The sequence below is a fragment of the Dictyostelium purpureum genome, assembly GCF_000190715.1.
Source record: "Dictyostelium purpureum unplaced genomic scaffold DICPUscaffold_147, whole genome shotgun sequence".
Lineage (NCBI taxonomy): Eukaryota > Evosea > Eumycetozoa > Dictyosteliales > Dictyosteliaceae > Dictyostelium > Dictyostelium purpureum.
In genome coordinates, this window is record NW_003519484.1 from 10,241 (window position 1) to 27,978 (window position 17,738).

The 17,738-nt window shown below is 23.6% G+C and overlaps 7 protein-coding genes across 7 annotated transcripts; 5 read left to right on the forward strand and 2 right to left on the reverse strand.

Annotated features, from left to right (window-relative positions):
- The first annotated feature begins 805 nt into the window (after nucleotides 1-805).
- On the forward strand, nucleotides 806-4,377 carry DICPUDRAFT_48119 (uncharacterized protein). The gene is made up of 2 exons (XM_003288721.1): nucleotides 806-1,071; nucleotides 1,156-4,377. The coding sequence occupies exons 1-2, from the start codon at nucleotides 1,060-1,062 to the stop codon at nucleotides 4,255-4,257; spliced, it is 3,114 nt and encodes a 1,037-aa protein (XP_003288769.1). The 5' UTR covers nucleotides 806-1,059; the 3' UTR covers nucleotides 4,258-4,377.
- On the reverse strand, nucleotides 4,363-7,195 carry DICPUDRAFT_48120 (uncharacterized protein). The gene is made up of 3 exons (XM_003288735.1): nucleotides 6,697-7,195; nucleotides 5,894-6,569; nucleotides 4,363-5,816 (listed from the first exon to the last, which is right to left on the reverse strand). Exons 1-3 carry the CDS (start codon nucleotides 7,035-7,037, stop codon nucleotides 4,485-4,487), a joined length of 2,349 nt encoding a protein of 782 aa, XP_003288783.1. The 5' UTR covers nucleotides 7,038-7,195; the 3' UTR covers nucleotides 4,363-4,484.
- Nucleotides 7,196-9,930: 2,735 nt separating this feature from the next.
- DICPUDRAFT_153050 (uncharacterized protein) lies at nucleotides 9,931-10,363 on the forward strand (the record flags this gene model as incomplete). The annotated part of the gene is made up of 2 exons (XM_003288722.1): nucleotides 9,931-9,982; nucleotides 10,236-10,363. 2 exons carry the CDS (start codon nucleotides 9,931-9,933, stop codon nucleotides 10,361-10,363), a joined length of 180 nt encoding a protein of 59 aa, XP_003288770.1.
- Nucleotides 10,364-10,541: 178 nt separating this feature from the next.
- DICPUDRAFT_92162 (uncharacterized protein) lies at nucleotides 10,542-11,294 on the forward strand. The gene has a single exon (XM_003288723.1). The coding sequence runs from the start codon at nucleotides 10,983-10,985 to the stop codon at nucleotides 11,226-11,228; it is 246 nt and encodes an 81-aa protein (XP_003288771.1). The 5' UTR covers nucleotides 10,542-10,982; the 3' UTR covers nucleotides 11,229-11,294.
- Nucleotides 11,295-11,999: 705 nt separating this feature from the next.
- Nucleotides 12,000-12,357, forward strand: DICPUDRAFT_153052 (uncharacterized protein; the record flags this gene model as incomplete). The annotated part of the gene is made up of 2 exons (XM_003288724.1): nucleotides 12,000-12,012; nucleotides 12,077-12,357. 2 exons carry the CDS (start codon nucleotides 12,000-12,002, stop codon nucleotides 12,355-12,357), a joined length of 294 nt encoding a protein of 97 aa, XP_003288772.1.
- A 197-nt stretch (nucleotides 12,358-12,554) lies between these two features.
- DICPUDRAFT_153053 (uncharacterized protein) lies at nucleotides 12,555-13,816 on the reverse strand (the record flags this gene model as incomplete). The annotated part of the gene is made up of 2 exons (XM_003288736.1): nucleotides 12,555-13,256; nucleotides 13,484-13,816. 2 exons carry the CDS (start codon nucleotides 13,814-13,816, stop codon nucleotides 12,555-12,557), a joined length of 1,035 nt encoding a protein of 344 aa, XP_003288784.1.
- Nucleotides 13,817-15,505: 1,689 nt separating this feature from the next.
- DICPUDRAFT_79555 (uncharacterized protein) lies at nucleotides 15,506-17,146 on the forward strand (the record flags this gene model as incomplete). The annotated part of the gene is made up of 1 exon (XM_003288725.1): nucleotides 15,506-17,146. The coding sequence occupies one exon, from the start codon at nucleotides 15,506-15,508 to the stop codon at nucleotides 17,144-17,146; it is 1,641 nt and encodes a 546-aa protein (XP_003288773.1).
- Between the last annotated feature and the right edge of the window lie 592 nt (nucleotides 17,147-17,738).

Consider the following 17,738-nt stretch of genomic DNA (forward strand, 5'->3'; position numbering starts at 1 on the left):
AAATCAAAAAAATCTATATTTATAATAATTTTAAAATGTATAATTTAAACCAATTTATATATTTAAAATTAAATTGTTTTTTTTTTTTTTCAACATTTTTTAATTAAATTTTCATTTATTGATTGAATGATGATTGATATTTGAAAGTTGAGAGAAATTAAAAAAATCATAATTGTAAAACACAAAATAAAATTTTTTTGATTATTTAAAAAGCTACACTTTCCACTATTTTATTTTGAGTGTTTATTTGAATTTTATTATTTTAATAAATTTATAAAAATAATTTTTTTTTTTTTTTTTGTAATCTAATTTAAAAAAAAAAAAATAAAAAAACTACCCACATCAAATAAAATATATAAATACCACACTTATTTTTTTTAATTTAGTTTTCACCCTTTAACCACACAATCACCAACGATCTCAACATAGAGACCTACAATCACCCAATTATATTCAATAGAAAATAATCATAGAGACACACAGGATTTATTTTTAAATGAAAAATTTAAATTCTCAACATTAGAAAAATGATTTTAATAAACACACTAATCACACACTAACTAACTACTTTTAAAAACTAATTTATACATTAAAAATTTTAAATTTCTATATTAAAATTAAAGTATTCCTTTAAAAACAAATTATTCACATAAACTCACACAAAAACCCTAACTTTTTTATATTCTTTCTCATTATTAAAAGGTTTTATTTATAATTTTTTTTAATTTTTTATTTTTTTAAATTTTTATAACTTTTTAAATTTTTTATTTTTTTTATTTTCATGTTTATTAAATTAATACTAACTAAAATCAACATATATTTCTCAAAAATTATATAATTATATGTTGTACAATTTTGTAATATATTTTTTGTAACATTAATATTTATGTGTATTATATAATAATTCTCAAAAAAAAAAAAAAAAAAAAAGAAAAACAATTTATTTTTAAAACAATCACCATTTTATTGTAATATTATTTATTTATCATCAAATATTTGTATATTTATTTATTTATTTATTTATTTATTTAAAATTGTAATATAAAATTGTAATATAAAATGACATTAAGTGTAAGTAATCAAAAAAAAAAAAAAATAAAAAAAATTTCAATAAATTAATTTTTTTTATTTTATTATTTTTTTTAAAATTTTTAGACATTATTATTTATTGGGGAACCAATATTTTTAGTTGATCAACATTTAACATTAATAGAGCCAATTTCAAAGAGAATATATTCCGATAATATTATAAAAAATGCAAATAGAATAGGGCAACTAAATCAGTCAGTTTTAGAGATTGAATTAGAAAATGGAACCAAAATATTAATTAAACCAAATTATCATATACAAATAACCGAATGTTGTACATATAGATTTGGAACATCACATCAATATGGTATATTAACAGGAAAAATCCCATTTGAGGATAATAAAATTCTTCAAGCTAATAATAATAACTCAAAAATAACTTTTGAAATAAAAATATCACCACATATTATGACCAATCTATTAGCAGCAGCCAATAATAGTATGCTCAATAATGATATAAATCAATCAATAATATCCCAACAAAACACCAAAACTGATATCAAAAAAGAAATAAGAATGAATGAAAAGAATAGTGATAAAATATCATCGTCAATTTCAATTATTGATTTAAAGAGTGAACAACTACAACAAACAATGGCCAATAGCAATAGAGAAAACCAAAACCAAAACAATTTATTTGAATATTTTATTAAACCAGGCCAATATGAATTGACCAAATGCAGAAATTCCAACTCTTTTGAAATCGAATCAAAACACAAAAACTATAGCATCGAATACGACTATGTTTCCAATAAGGTTACAATTAAATCAAACAATTCGTTTTTAGGGAATTCATGCCAAATGGATATTGAAGAATTTAATAATACCTACGAAGTTGTAATTTATAATACATATGGAATTCAAACAATCAATCATGACAACTGTGAAGATTTTATAAAAATTAAAAGCAAATCCAACGATAGGGAGAAAATTATAAAGAATATAAATGATTGTAAAGAACTCTTCAAAAAGGAATTAACCATCAATAAAGAAAATATAGAACTATTTGACTCAATAATTTCAGATTTTTGCAAAACCAAAGATATTAGTACCGATATCATCGTAAAGAAGAATCCTTTTCTTATGGAACCACTGTATGAAATTTCAAAACTTTACGAATCTATTAATCTTATAAAAACACCCCAAGAAATTTTACATCAAATGTTATACGAATACCATTATCAAATTCTTTTGGGAAAAAGAGTTCATGACCCGCTAACCCATCTAGCAAGGAAAATGGATATATTTAATTCAACTATTTTACACATTGATTCAATTTTAAAAGAATCAAAAGAAACCATTCTATTATTTGGCAACTATGAAAACTGTAAAAGAAAAGTTATTTCATTTTTAAAAGATAATATTAACCAATCAAACTCTGCCAGTACAACAAGTAGTAGCAGCTTAAATAGCTCAAGTGGAAGTATTTCAAGTGGCAAGTTTCATTATCAACATGGTTTTCATAATAATTTATCTATTCAAGAGAATTTTTCTACACACGGATTTCATATTATAAACTCTCCATTTAAAAAATGGTCAATTTTCAAGTGTCCCACTTTTAATGAAATTAGAAACGATATTAACTCTAGCCAATCCATTGATTATATTGTTGAAAGAGCAAGACAAATCAAATGTTTATTAATCGCAATTCCATTTAAAGACTTTTTCGTTGATAATGGTAACAAAGTAATCGAAACTATTGAATCGTTCAAAGAAAGATTTCCATTCACATTTGACCGTTCAAACCACCCAGAATCCCAACAACAAGTACAATTAATTATCACTGGTATTGAATCTTCAAGTATAGCCGCTTCAAATTTACCAAATACTAGTGTTAAATTGAAATTAGAGCACCGTATTAAACAATTGACCGAACAATTAACCAAAACTAAAGAAATTTTATCAAACAATCCAAACAGTAAATCAAAAGACTATCAATTATGTTCATGTTTAAAAAAAGAAAACTTTTTTTTACAAATATTAGAAATGGAAAAAAACAATCAAATCCATTACTTTGAAGCATCAGTATTTAAGAGAATTCCATTATTAAAATCGATTGACTCAGCCTCACCATTTTCAAGTGTTCAATATAAATCAACAATGAATAACTCTATAATGCAACACAGATTATATCAATCATTAGAAATTTTTGCTTTAACATGGACCAACATCTTAAGCAAATTCTTACATTCAGAACAACTTATATATGAACAAGAGTGTAACAACTACAATATCCATCTTGAGATTGAAAAGGTCAAAAACAAATTACAAAAATCAAATAATGAACTCTTTGAACTTCGTCAAAGAGAGGCTATCCACAAAAAGAATCTCAGAGAACTATTAAGGATCAGGGAGAATGCCAGTAACCAAAATGCTGAAATTAAAAACGACATATGTAAACGTGCACATGACAAATGCAAGGAAAGAGTGTATGCATTAAAAGGGGAATTACAAAATACAAGCAACAATCCATTAGATTGTTCTTTAATTTTTATTCAACATATTGGTAATGGTGCAAACGGTGCAGATTCAATCAAGCAATATATTGAAGGTGAAATTAAAAGAATTGAAAACGACGAATATGAAAAAGAACTAGAGGATTGTATTAAATATGAAACAAAGAAACTAATGAAAAGAAAAACTGAAATAAAGAATGAAGAAATAGTAGTCGAAGATTTATCAAAAAAGCAAATCGATCTAGAAAAACAAATACTTTTAAATTTAGACTCTATCCAACTTATCAAAAATAAAAAGAAGAGTTTAGAATTTGTTTTATTGACCAAAAATGTTAAAAATAGTGTATTGGTTGAAAAAATTATAACCGGACTTTCAAATTTCAATTTAAGCTACACCAATAATTCAAATAACAACTTTAATATTTTTATCAATCAAACCTCTGTAAATAACCAAAATATAGATGACCACAATATAGTAGTTACATTTTTAGAATCTATAGATATCAGTGATACCGATAGTATGTATAGTATTAATTCAAGTATGAACAATCTCAGTTTTTCTGGTTCATCAGTCAGCACAAATAGCAGCAGTGGCCATCATAACTATGCCTCTATTGGCAGCATTAGCAAAGAAAAAAATATATTTAAAACCTATTTACAAACCCATAATCAATATCAATTGGTTGTAAAAGATAAAAAAAACAATAATTAAGTTTTTTTCAAAATATATATATTAATTTATTAAAAAAACCCTTGTAAATAAAAATAGAGAATCTAATTTTTTTTTTTTAATTAAAAAAAAAGATTAATATTTATTGTTGTATTGTATAATAATATTTTTTAATTTGTATTACTATTATAATTATTAAATTTAAATTTGTAATATTCTTTATTATTAATTTTTTTTTTTTTTTAAATTATTTTTTTTAAAAAATTATTTTAATTGATTGAGATACCTGGGTAATTTTGTGATTGAATATAACTAATTGTGTTTTGGAGATACGATAAAGCTGGATCAGCATCTTTAACATGAGTAGTACGAATTAATTCGACTAAATCAGAAATGAATTGAACTGGAACAGCACCAGTATTTTTGTCACAATAGAAAAGACATTCATTGAGGATATCTACAAATACACTAAGACCAGGATTTGTTTCATTTGAGATAATTGAAAGGGCTTTTTTAAGAGCTTGAAGAACAGATTCTGGATTTTGATATTGACGGTCTGGATGATCGACCCAGAATAAGTGTGAACAAGTAGCAATGAGCTTAGCTTGATCTGGTGCCAATAAAAGACGTGAGGCTTGTTTAATAGTTTGAGCGGCTAATGATTCATAAATTTCTTCGTCTGGAATATTTAAAGAGTTAAGAGTTGCAATTAAAAGTTGAAGAGCAGAGACTTGTGATTTGAAATCGGCAATATCTTCTTGGAAAATTAAGAGAGCTTTAATAGCAAGCTCTTTAACTTTACCTACGAGACCACATTGATCAAAAGTTTGGAGAGCTTGAAGGTAAAGTCTGAATGAAAGATCAGCTAATTTAATATCGGCTAAAGCTTTAATGGTTTCGCTGACAAATGTATAAATCTTTCCACCAATGGTATTCCATTTGTTTTGATCTAATGTGATAACACCGGTATCGACTTGTTGTTTAAAGTTACGAATGAAACGAAGTGAACAGAATACTAATGGTACCAAAGTGTGACGGATACGATGTTGGCCACCTGTACCGAAATGACCACGAGCAATAATATAAATCTTGAAGAGTTTTTCTGGATCTTCGCTATCAAAGAGATGAATAAGTGAGGCAACTTTATTTTGTTCTTCTTGGAAATCTTCTTTATCAATATCGTCCATACTTGGTTGGTCTTCTTCATCTTTGATTAAAGTTGAAATGGTTTCTAATAAATTGCTAACAGCTTCTGGTTCTTCGATGATGGTGCTATTTTGGATGGTGGAGTTTACAATATCTAATGATACTTTCTTTCTGTTGTTGTATGAAAGACATGAAATTAATGGTTGATAATTAGTTAAACTTAATACAACTAAAACATTCTTAAAGACATCTAATGGAATTTGTAATAATTGAATAATTTGCTTGACACATGTTGGTTTGTTAATATCTTCTTTTGATTTAGTACTGATAATGGATTGACATAAACCTAAAACTTCATTGGCATTATCTTTATTAGTTGGATAACATTTTAATGTTAAATTTAATAAAGAAACATGTAATCCAAGAATATCTTGTAATTCCATATTTGGTCTTGCCTATTAATAAACAATTGTTAATAATCAATATCATGATAATGATGTTTATTAATTAACTATTTTTATATAATACTTACTTTAATAATTTCTCTAACATTATTAAAGAATATATCGAAAATTTTAATATCTGATGGTACTAATTCAGCATTACGAGTAGCAAAGTTGGCAAGTCTATCAATTAATGAAGCAATAATAGCTTTAACATTAACACCACTTTGAAGTTGAGCACAAGTTTGAAGGATATCATCAAGAGTTGCAAGGTGGAATTCATCTGGGAATACTTGAATTAAAATTTCCATAAGATATTCTTGAGCAATTTTATCTTTACAATTGATGATTTGTTCAACAACCTTTGGTAAAACTACTTCACTATAAGTTTCTTGATTAACACCATCTAATTGTGCTAAACGTGAAAGATTTTTACCAACTAATAAACGAAGTTCAAGACGTTCATTTTCTCTTCTTTCTTTATCTTTGGTTGGTGCTTGATGTTGCATACGTACCCAAAGTTTATTGGTTTCTGTGAAATTTTGAATAATGAAATCAATTGAATCCATAACTGTACCTGCTTCAGCTGGTGAATCGACATCTGGTAATTTATCTTTAGTAACTTCACTTAAGTAATGTCTTAAGAAAAGACCTCTGGTTGGATGTTGAACACCACGACACATTTCAATTAAATCTTTTAATACATCTTTAGCTGGTGCTTGTTTAGTTTTAATATAAACTGATCCAACTGTAATTAATAAATATCTGGTAATATTATTTTATTTTTGTTATTGTTATTATTTTATTTTTATATTAAAATAATTAAAATAATATTAATATTTATTGATTATAGTAATACAAATAATGTTTTAATATTTTTTAAATTACTTACAATCTTGGTAAAACATTACCAGCATGTTGAACAACTTCATAAAGTTCAATCATTCTTTTACCATGCTTTTCTTCGTAGAGATAAGTGTTGAGATATTGAAGATAATCGAATGCAACTAAATATAAAGCATAGTATGATTTTGGTGAAAGTAAACTTGTACGAAGTTCATTAATAATATTTGAGGCATATTTGAGTGCGTCCATTAATTTTGAATTGTCTAATGACAATTTCATATGATGACCTTGAATCATAACATTGTTTTTAGCTTCTTCAAAAAATTTAGCTTGTTCTTCGTCTGGTGATAAAGTTTGAACAACTGTTGTATTTTTTTTTTTCATCATTTTTTGATTTATATATATATAAAATTAATAAATAATAGAATCTTATTTATTAATCAAATAAAAAAAAATAAAATAAAAAAATAATCTATAAAACAAAAGAAAAATAAAAATAAATTATATATATTATTTATAAATAATTATATATATTTTATATTTATATAGACGAACAATAATAATATAAAAAAAAATAAAAAAAAATAAAAAAAATAAAAAAATAAAATTTTTTTTTTTTTTTAAAAAATTAAATAAAAAAAAAAAAAAGAAAAGATTTTTTCAAAAAAAAAAAATTAAAAAAATTAAAAAAAAAAAAAATTATATTTTTCTTTTTATAATTATTTTGATTTTTTTGTGTGTCTTATCATAAAATGATAAAATGATCTAATTTTTTTTTTTAAAAGCATTTAATTTTATTTAATATAAAATTGAATTGTAATAGTATAGATAATAAAATAATGTAATATAAATTGAATTTATATTGAATTATAGTATATATTTAGTAGTGTTATATATTTAGTAGTGTTACAAAATTAATTGATTTAGTTGCAACCACAACCACCACCAGCACCACCTAATAATCCACCAACTAAACCACCAACAACTCCGACAACTCCTCCTACAACAGCAGCGACATCAACATTAACACTAACATCAACTGAGGCAGCAGCAGCGATACCACCATAACCACCTGAACCACCACCACAACCACCACAAGCAACACTATTAGAACCCATAGATAATGATGAACCTCTTGATGCAGAAATACTTGATTTCTTTGAGGATGACATTGGTGATAATGAAGTTAAAGCAGCTAAATATTAAATAATTAAATAAAGGTACAAATTAGAATAGTTTTTTTTATTTTTTATTTATTTTAATATTTACATAAGATTGTCATTTTGTTTATAGTTTATTAAATAATATTTTGTTTTGTGTAATATTTTTAAATTATGTTATTGTATTTATAGTTTTTTAAAAAAAAAAAAAAAAAAAAAAATAAATAAATAAATATAAAAAACAAATAATAAAAATCTTGGAAAGCATGGATTTAAATAATTGTATTTTTTTTTTATGATTAGAGATTTGATAGAAAATGTAAAATAGATTAATCACATGTACAAATATATGTTCTATCATATCAATAAATAACAATATTTTTTATTAAAATAACCATATAAAGAAACTTTTTAATTTATTTTTAAATGTTCTAACTGTTAACAATAGGAAAAACATATTAGTTGTAGAGGGGGAGGTTGGGGGTAGTTTTTAAAAAAAAAAAGGTGGTTGATTATCTTTTATAAAAATAAAATAAAATTATTTATTGTGTGTGCATATTGTTAATTTTTTATCGTTTTAATAATTCGATTAAAAGAAAAATATCGTCTCCTCTTTATGTAAGTTATTAATATTACAATTACAATTACTATTACTATTTATTATAGTAATGATAAAAATATTAATAATAATAATAATAATAATAATAATAATAATAATAATAATAATAATAATAATAATAATAATAATTGTAACTATTTTCAAGAAGGAAAGGTTATTTTTATATATTTAGATACATTTGTTTTATTTAATTAATTAAAAGTTATAAAAATAAAATATATATTTTTTAGAAATGAAAGAATGATAATTATTACAATTTATTTTAATTTTTTAATGTACATTTAATATAAAGATACAAATTATTCAATTAATAACAAAAGTCTAGCATTTAGAAGGGTCAATTGATTTAGTTACAACCACAACCACCAGCACCACCTAATAAACCGCCAACTAAACCGCCAACTAAACCGCCAACAACACCGACAACAGCACCAACATTAACATTAAGGTTTACATTAACATCAACAGAGGCAGCAGCAGCAATACCACCATAACCACCTGAACCTCCACCACAACCGCCACAAGCAACACTATTAGAACCCATTGATAATGATGAACCCTTTGATAAGGCTAATGATTTCTTTGATGATGAAACTGGGGATAATGAAGTTAAAGCAGCTAAATAATAAAAATGTTAATAAAATAAATAAAAAATATATTTTTTTTCATTAATAAAAGAAATATTAAATATTTACATAAGATTGTCATTTTTAATATATTAGTTTTTATAATTTGTTAATTTGATGATAATAAAAAAAATAAAATAAAGTATTTATAGTTTTTTTAAAAAAAAAAAATAAAAAATATTATAATTAATTTAAATTTAAATTTTAACTTGTACTTTTCTATTTTTATTAATTTCTATATTTGATTAAGCTGTTAGATTATAGAGTTTAATTAATTGTATATTCATACTGTTATTTAAATTTAAAATATTTAAAATTTCAACCAGATAGTCAGTTGTGTAGTTAATTTTTAAAAGGTGATTTACAAATTGATTTAAAAAAAAAAAAAGTTTTTTTCAAATGAATATATTTTTAATTCATTATTTTTATTTTCATCTATCTTGAGAAATCAATATCTTGATAGATTATAATTAAATTATTTGAATATTCAGAAAAGCTGGGGTGAGTAGAGTGAATTTAGAAAAAATCTTTGAATTCCTTTTTAATTTATATAACTGATTTAGGAAATGAAAAATAATATTTAAATTATTTTTAATATATGAAATCACCCTTTCAAAATTACAAAAAATTGAAAATAACATGCACACACACATAATCATTCTAAAATTTGTATAGTTAAAAATATATTTTTAATTTTTATCAAGCTGTTTATATATAATAGATAAAACAAATATTGGTGGGTTATAAAAAATAAAGAATAAAAAAAAAGATTTAAATATATACATACATAAAATAACAATTTTTGTTTATGTGCTATTTATAACTGCCTAAAATGATATCATATTCTTAGTATAATACTATTGTAGTTTAAAAAAATGAAAAAGTTTTTAGTGTGTAAGAGTTTTACTAATAAAAAGTTATTTAAATGTGAGTGTTGGGGTGTGTGGGTTAAATCAATTTTTTAATATATATATACCAATATCACACATGTTTTTTTTTAAAATTTTTTAATTAGCACTATACCACAACTCGTTCACAAAATAAAAATTCATTAACTTTAAATCATTACACAAAAAAAAAGCTTATTCAACTAATATTTATCATTTGTGGGGTTTTGTTAAGTGTTGCTTGTGGCGGTTGTGGTGGGAGGCTTCAGGTGGTTATGGTGGTATTGCTTGAGCCGCCTCTGTTGATGTCAATGTAAACCTTAATGTTAATGTTGGTGCTGTTGTAGGAGGAGTTGTCGGAGTTGTTGGTGGCTTAGTTGGCGGTTTATTAGGTGGTGCTGGTGGTTGTGGTTGCAATTAAATTACTATAGTTTTTATTATAAATAAAATTGTAAAATTACTTTTAAAAACATCATATTTAAATTTATTCATTAATTATTTTGGAAATATAAAATTAAAATTATATTTCTTTTTTAATCTCTTATTTCAAAATTTTTTATTTGCTTTTTTAAAACCCAAAAAAATATGAATTTAATCAATATTTTTTCAACACATTTAAATTAAGAGATGGGATAGTTTTCAAAAATTTAGATACCAAAGATTTTTTTTTTTTTTTTTAAAAATATTGTTAACAATTACATTTTAATCACACCATTTAATCAAAAACTACAATAGATAAGATAATCATATGTGGGGTTTAACATATTAATATTTTTAACTTTAAAAATTGTTTTTTCCCCCATTTTATATAACTTTAAAAATTGTTTTTTTTTTTTTAATTTAAAAAAAAAAGTATAAATAAAACAATTTTTTTTTTTTTAAATTCATTAAACATAATTATTTATTTCTTAATAAACATTTAAAATTTTCAAAAATGACTCTCTTATGTAATTATTTGGTTTAAATAATTATTTTTTTTAAAATATTGTATCTAATTTTATTCTTTATAATATTTAGCTGCTTTAACTTCATTATCACCAATGTCATCCTCAAAGAAATCAAGTATTTCTGCATCAAGAGGTTCATCATTATCAATGGGTTCTAATAGTGTTGCTTGTGGTGGTTGTGGTGGTGGTTCAGGTGGTTATGGTGGTATCGCTGCTGCTGCCTCAGTTGATGTTAGTGTTAATGTTGATGTCACTGCTGTTGTAGGAGGAGTTGTCGGAGTTGTTGGTGGCTTAGTTGGTGGACTATTAGGTGGCGCTGGTGGTTGTGGCTGCAACTAAAAATAGATATTTAAACATTAATATAACATTACTATATGTATAATACTTAAAAAATAAAACATTCTTAAAAACAAAATTACCCTAAAAATAGATCCTTTTATTTTGATTGCTGAGCATTGTAAAATTTAAAATGTTATTTTTTAGAAAAAATTAAATATTTGTATAAAATGGTATATTTAATTTGAAGGATGGATACCTGAAAATATAAAATAATTATTTAAATTTGCCGAATTATCAATGTAAAACTACAAAAAAAACTTTTTAACTTAATTTATACTAGATAGTTAGTATTATTTTTTTTAACCTTAAAAAGATAAAAAACTTTTTGTTTTTGCTCAATTTAACTACCCTAAACTAAATCATATATACTGCATTGTTATTTTTATATTGAATTAGTTTATTAATTTTTTGAATTCGTGCATTGGGGTGTGTGTTAAAAAAAAAAAAAATAGTGTTAATTTTTCCCCCACATTACCCCCAAATATCAAATATAAAAAAAATATTGCTAAGTTTATATATAAAGTAGGAGTTATTAAATACAATAATTTTATGTTTAACCTAAAGCTTTTAACAAAAAAACTAATAGATAAATAAATTTGTGAATACTCGTTAATAAAAATATAGTTTAATTTAATTTAAATTAAAATAATTTAAATATAAATATTTTTTTAAAAAAAAGTATAAATATTGAAATAAAATTATTTTTTTTTCATCAAAACATTAAAAAACAAAAACTAAAATCCTAAAATCCTAAAATTCTAAAATCCTAAAATGACAATCTTATGTAAATATTTAATTTTAATATTAATAAATTTAAAAGTTTAGTTATTAATTTTAATATTTTTTAGCTGCTTTAACTTCATTATCACCAATGTCATCCTCAAAGAAATCAAGTATTTCTGCATCAAGAGGTTCATCATTATCAATGGGTTCTAATAGTGTTGCTTGTGGCGGTTGTGGTGGAGGTTCAGGTGGTTATGGTGGTATTGCTGCTTCTGCCTCAGTTGATGTTAGTGTCAATGTAAATGTTGGTGCTGTTGTAGGAGGAGTTGTCGGAGTTGTTGGTGGCTTAGTTGGTGGATTATTAGGTGGTGCTGGTGGTGGTGCTGGTGGTTGTGGTTGCAACTAAATCCAATTATAATTAATTTATAAAACTACATATGTAAAAATACTAAAAAAATATAAAAATAATAAAGTTTTCTTTGTTAAACATCTAAATTATAGTTGTTTTTTTTTTTTTTATTTAAATTATTTTAATTTTTTAATAAAAAAAAATATTTTTTTTATTATATTAATAATTATATTTATAAATGAAAATTATATTGATTAGATGGTACCATTTAAGAACATCTTAACCATTTCGAGAGTGGTAGCTGGTTGATCATGTGGTGCCATATGACCTGCACCATTGATGGAGAAGAAAGCAAGGTTGTCGAATGATTGATAATAACCTGAAATTTGTTGATCAATGTATACGATATGTCTTGGAGCATTGTTATATTGACTGCTGTATGTCCAATCTAATTGACCCATCCATTGTTCACTACCAATAAAGTTACAAATCCATCCATTGATACCTGAATAAACTAAAACCTTATAGTTTTCTAAAAGAGTTGGGATATAACCAATTGGTGAGTTGAACCAATCGTGAATAATTTCGTTATATGGAGTGGTATTGCAAAGGTTCCATTCAGAGCTTGATGAAACACCTAATTGTTGTTTAACTGAAGCTTGATTTAAAAAGTTTGAAACTGGGGTAAAATCGTAACAGAGTGGTTCTGATGGTGGACAAGTTTTAGTAACATCATATGGATTGAAATCACCGGCATATTCTTGAATAACAGACATAATTTGGTTGCAAATAGTTGAGGTCATATTGTAATCACCACTTTTGATGGCAGCTTTACATGATTCATATAAACCTTGAGTTTCGATATATTGTTCATAATCGATTAAAGAATGGGTATAAGCATAGAGACCAAGTGAACCATATTGGGACGTATGGGTCGACCATAGCATTACCAACGGCTAAACCTTTAAGATTGATTTTGCATAGTATCGGATGCTTGATTTTGGTTTCATAGATATAGTGGCTGAATGATGGAACATAGTGACCCTGCATATGATTCACCCGAAAATGTATAAATCATTCTTTTGATAAATTGGGGTATTTGGTTAAGAATTGAGTGAGGAATGAATAAAGATTTTGTGAAACTTCTAATTCGGTGTGACTGTAACCCATCTGGATTACCAACATATGAAAAACCAGTTCCTACTGGTGAATCGATATAGAGAACATTAGCAACTGTGTTCCAACTATATGGATTTGAATATAAAGTTAAATTTGGATTGACAAAGTATGGACCATTTTCGAAAAAGGCTGCTAATTCTGATGAACAACCTGGACCCCCTGAAAGGAAAATTAAAAGATTGTTACTTTGGGTTTGAGCTGGGTAAAACAAGAAAAATAAATTTGCATCGGTGGTTTCATTGGTAAGGAAAAAACCACTTTCAAAATTATTTGGGATTTGGCCAAATGAAACTGATAATATTAAAAATAATGAAATTAAAGTTCCTAAAAATTTCATTTTTTTTTTTTTTTAATTTATTTTATTAAATAACTTTTTTTTTAAAATAAATATAAAGTTAATATTGATCTTTATTTATTTGTTAATTTATTATTTATATACTCTACATTTATTTAAATTAATGAAATTTAAAAAAAAAAAAAAATAAATAAAAAAATAAAAAAAACGAAAAAAAAAAAAAAAAAAAAAAATTTTTATTTTTTTAATTTTTCAAATTAATTTTTTATTTTTTTTTTATGAAAATAAAAATCTTTGGACTATTCTGTATTCCACAGACCCCCTAAATGAAATTTATTTTTAAAATTCAATTCAGAAAAAAATAAATTTAAAAAGAAATTTAAAAAGAAATTTAAAAATATAAAAATATAATGAAATTTAAAAATTTCTTTGAATTTTTTAAATAATTATTATTATTATAATAATAATATTAATATATTTATTAAATAATTAATTGTAATGATACATAATGTAGCAAATGAATTAATTAAATTCAAAATTAATTGAATAAATTGATTTAGTTGCAACCACAACCACCAGCGCCACCACCAGCACCACCTAATAATCCACCAACTAAACCACCAACAACTCCGACAACTCCTCCAACAACAGCAGTGACATCAACATTAACACTAACATCAACTGAGGCAGCAGCAGAAATACCACCTGAACCACCACCACAACCACCACAAGCAACACTATTAGAACCCATAGATAATGAGGAACCTCTTGATGCAGAAATACTTGATTTCTTTGAGGATGACATTGGTGATAATGAAGTTAAAGCAGCTAAATATTATAAAGAATAAAAACCTTGTTAATAAAAGTTTATATTTTTAAATTTAGTTTTTTTATAAAATATAATATTTACATAAGATTGTCATTTTTAGGTTTATAGTTTTATTGTTTGGTTTTAAATAAATAATTAAATAATAATGATTAATCAATTTTTTTTTTCTCTTTTATATACTTTTTTATTTATATGTCAATTATAAACCTTCTTTTTATTTTTTAAATATATCTTAAACTTTGAAATCAGTTATAATATATATTTTTGTATAATAAAAATAAAGATAAAAATAAAAATGTTCAACCACACTATTTTTTTATTATTAACAACAATATCACCCTAAAAAAATAAAAAAATAACCACACCCACCAAAAAATCACAATATTTTAAAATATTTTCTAGATAAATTTATATAGGATTATCTAATAACTTTAAATTTTAGTATTAGATCCTAAATATATAATTTAGAAAAAAAATTCAATATTTGATTTGTAAACAATGGGATTGTATTTAATATAAATTATGTGAAAAAAATTTAAAAAAAAAAAAGACGAGACACATTTCTTTATTTTATTTGAAATAAAAAAGAAAATAAATTGACACAAATTCTGAAATGTCTATATTTGAAAATTTAAGGGTGTCAAGGGGTGTTTTAAAAAAAATAAAGAAATAAAAATTTATGCATCATTTTTTTATATATAAAAAAAAAAAAATTTAATTTTTAATTTTTTTTTTTTCGAGACAAAAAAAATGATAAAATATAAAGAAAAAAAAAAAGTGTGTATTCCGAGGTGTGCTGGTTAATTGAATAAAAAATCATTTTCTTTTTTTTTTAAAAGAAAGAATGACATATCAAAAAATATAATTTTAAAAGATTTTTTTTAAATTATTTCAAAATAAAAATGGTTGATAATAATAAAAGTGAAAAAAATTTTGAAATATTATTTTTTAAAGTTTATCGAAATAAATATTTAAATCATAAAATATATACACATCTATCACTATTTAGAAGGTATAGAAAAATTGAATTAAATTCAGATCCAATAGAAATTTTAAAGTATAGAGAATATTTTAGTTATATACAAGAAATAAAATATAATGGATCTTTGGAGTTACCGTTAAGCAGGTTCTCATTTCCAATATTAAAAACAATTGAAATTGGGCGATTTTCAAAAACACCACCACCAGAAAATAAATCATATTTTACGTCAATAGATCCAACATCAGTACCAAATAGTGTTGATACAATCATATTTCCACGTGATGAAGATATCAACTATACTTGTTTAAGAAATTTTCCAGATTCTATTAAAACATTTAAAAATGTTATGTTTTCAAAAATAATTGATTATATTCCTTCAGGTGTTACAAGTTTAACATTTAATTCAATGAATAATTATATGTGTATCAAAAATGGTTTTCTCCCACCAACATTAACTTTTCTAGACCTTGGATTAGCTTGTACATTTTTAGGTGCCTTTCCACAATCTTTGAAAACTTTGAAAATAAACAGAAAGATAAGCGGTGCCATTCAATCAAATTTATCCTTATCATCATTAACAGATTTAACAATGTCACATGTACCAGAATTAATCGAACTATATCCAAAAACTTTAAAGAAATTATCAATTATTAGTAAAGATCATATTGATTTGAATTTAAACTCACTGAATGGTTTGAATAGTTTGGAAACATTAGAACTAGATATAGATTCACTTTTAATAGAAGTAAATTCAATTCCACAATCAATAACAATATTAGATATCAAAACAGCTTCAATTCATAATTTGTATAGAGATATGTTACCAATATCTTTAAAATCACTAAAAATTAATGTTTGTTTATACTCATTTAGAATTATATCATTACCAGTTGGGTTGCTGGAATTAAATTGTATATCAAGTGGTTTAAAAGATCTAGATGTTGGTTTACTGCCAGAGAGTCTAACTACTCTATGTTTGGCTAAAGAAAAAAATATAGGATTCAATAAACCTATCAAAGATGGTTACCTACCAAATTCTATAAAGTCGTTAGATTTTGGAGAATTCAATCAACAAATTAATTATCTACCTCATTCATTAGTGAATTTGAATTTTGGTAAGTTTTTTAATAAACAAATCATCCCAAATTCATTACCATCCAATGTAGAAAAAATTGTGTTCTCTTCAAATTTTAATCAAAAATTATTGTTAAATTCACTTCCTTTGAAACTGGTCCACTTGGAGTTTGGTAATAATTTTAATAATCAGGTACCTGTTGGTGTTTTACCGCAATCTTTAAAAACTTTGATTTTTGGAAATAGATTCAATCAACTATTTTTACCTGGATCCCTACCTTCTTCAATTTCAAAATTAATTATTGGAAACAAAGGGCCTAATACAATTAGTTGTTTTAATAGTCCCATCAATGAAAATGTATTGCCACAAACATTAACACATTTAGAAATAAATTGTCCTCGTTATTCTCACCCAATTAATGAATCATTTTTACCAAGATCATTAAGAATTTTTATAGTTTCAGATAATATTAGTTTTAATGAATAACATATTTTTTTTTATTTATTAAAAAAATTCAAATTTAAATATAACCAAGGTAAAAAAGTAAAATTAAATATAATATTACAAATTCCTTATAAAGAAGTTATTATTTGTATAAATCTCAACTAGAAATCAGTTATCATTATAATAAATATCACCAATTTAAAAATAGTTTTTTATTTTAATTTTTTTTTTTTTTTTTTTAAAAAAAACTAATATTATATTATATATATTTAATGGTATCATGCACCATTTTTTATTAATTTTTATATATTCACCAATATTAAATAAATATCTAATTGTACATATTGAAAATTGTAAAAGAAAAAATGGGGGAGGGTGTGTTTTTTATTTTGTGTTGTGTGAGTAGTGTCTATAAATAAAATTGTGTTTGATTTATTTTTATATGAACATATTAAAAATAAATTATAACAATAAAGTTCTATGCATGCATGTGGTAATACAACAATAGTATTCTATTTTTAAATTTTTTTATTTTTATTAACAATATAGAATTTATATTTATTAAATAAATTAAATTAATTTAAAAATATTTTATGAAATCAGTTGAAAATTAAAAAATAAAAGTTTTCTTTTA

Bases quoted from the DNA above. Each gene is read 5' to 3' on its own strand.
- DICPUDRAFT_48120 (XM_003288735.1), bottom strand. From the start codon at position 7,037: ATGATGAAAAAAAAAAATACAACAGTTGTTCAAACTTTATCACCAGAC. The intron at 6,570-6,696 runs GTAAGTAATTTA...TAATATTACCAG, and splicing joins GGTAATGTTTTACCAAGATT to ATATTTATTAATTACAGTTG. The intron at 5,817-5,893 runs GTAAGTATTATA...GTTTATTAATAG, and splicing joins ATGTTAGAGAAATTATTAAA to GCAAGACCAAATATGGAATT.
- DICPUDRAFT_92162 (XM_003288723.1), top strand. From the start codon at position 10,983: ATGTCATCCTCAAAGAAATCAAGTATTTCTGCATCAAGAGGTTCATCA.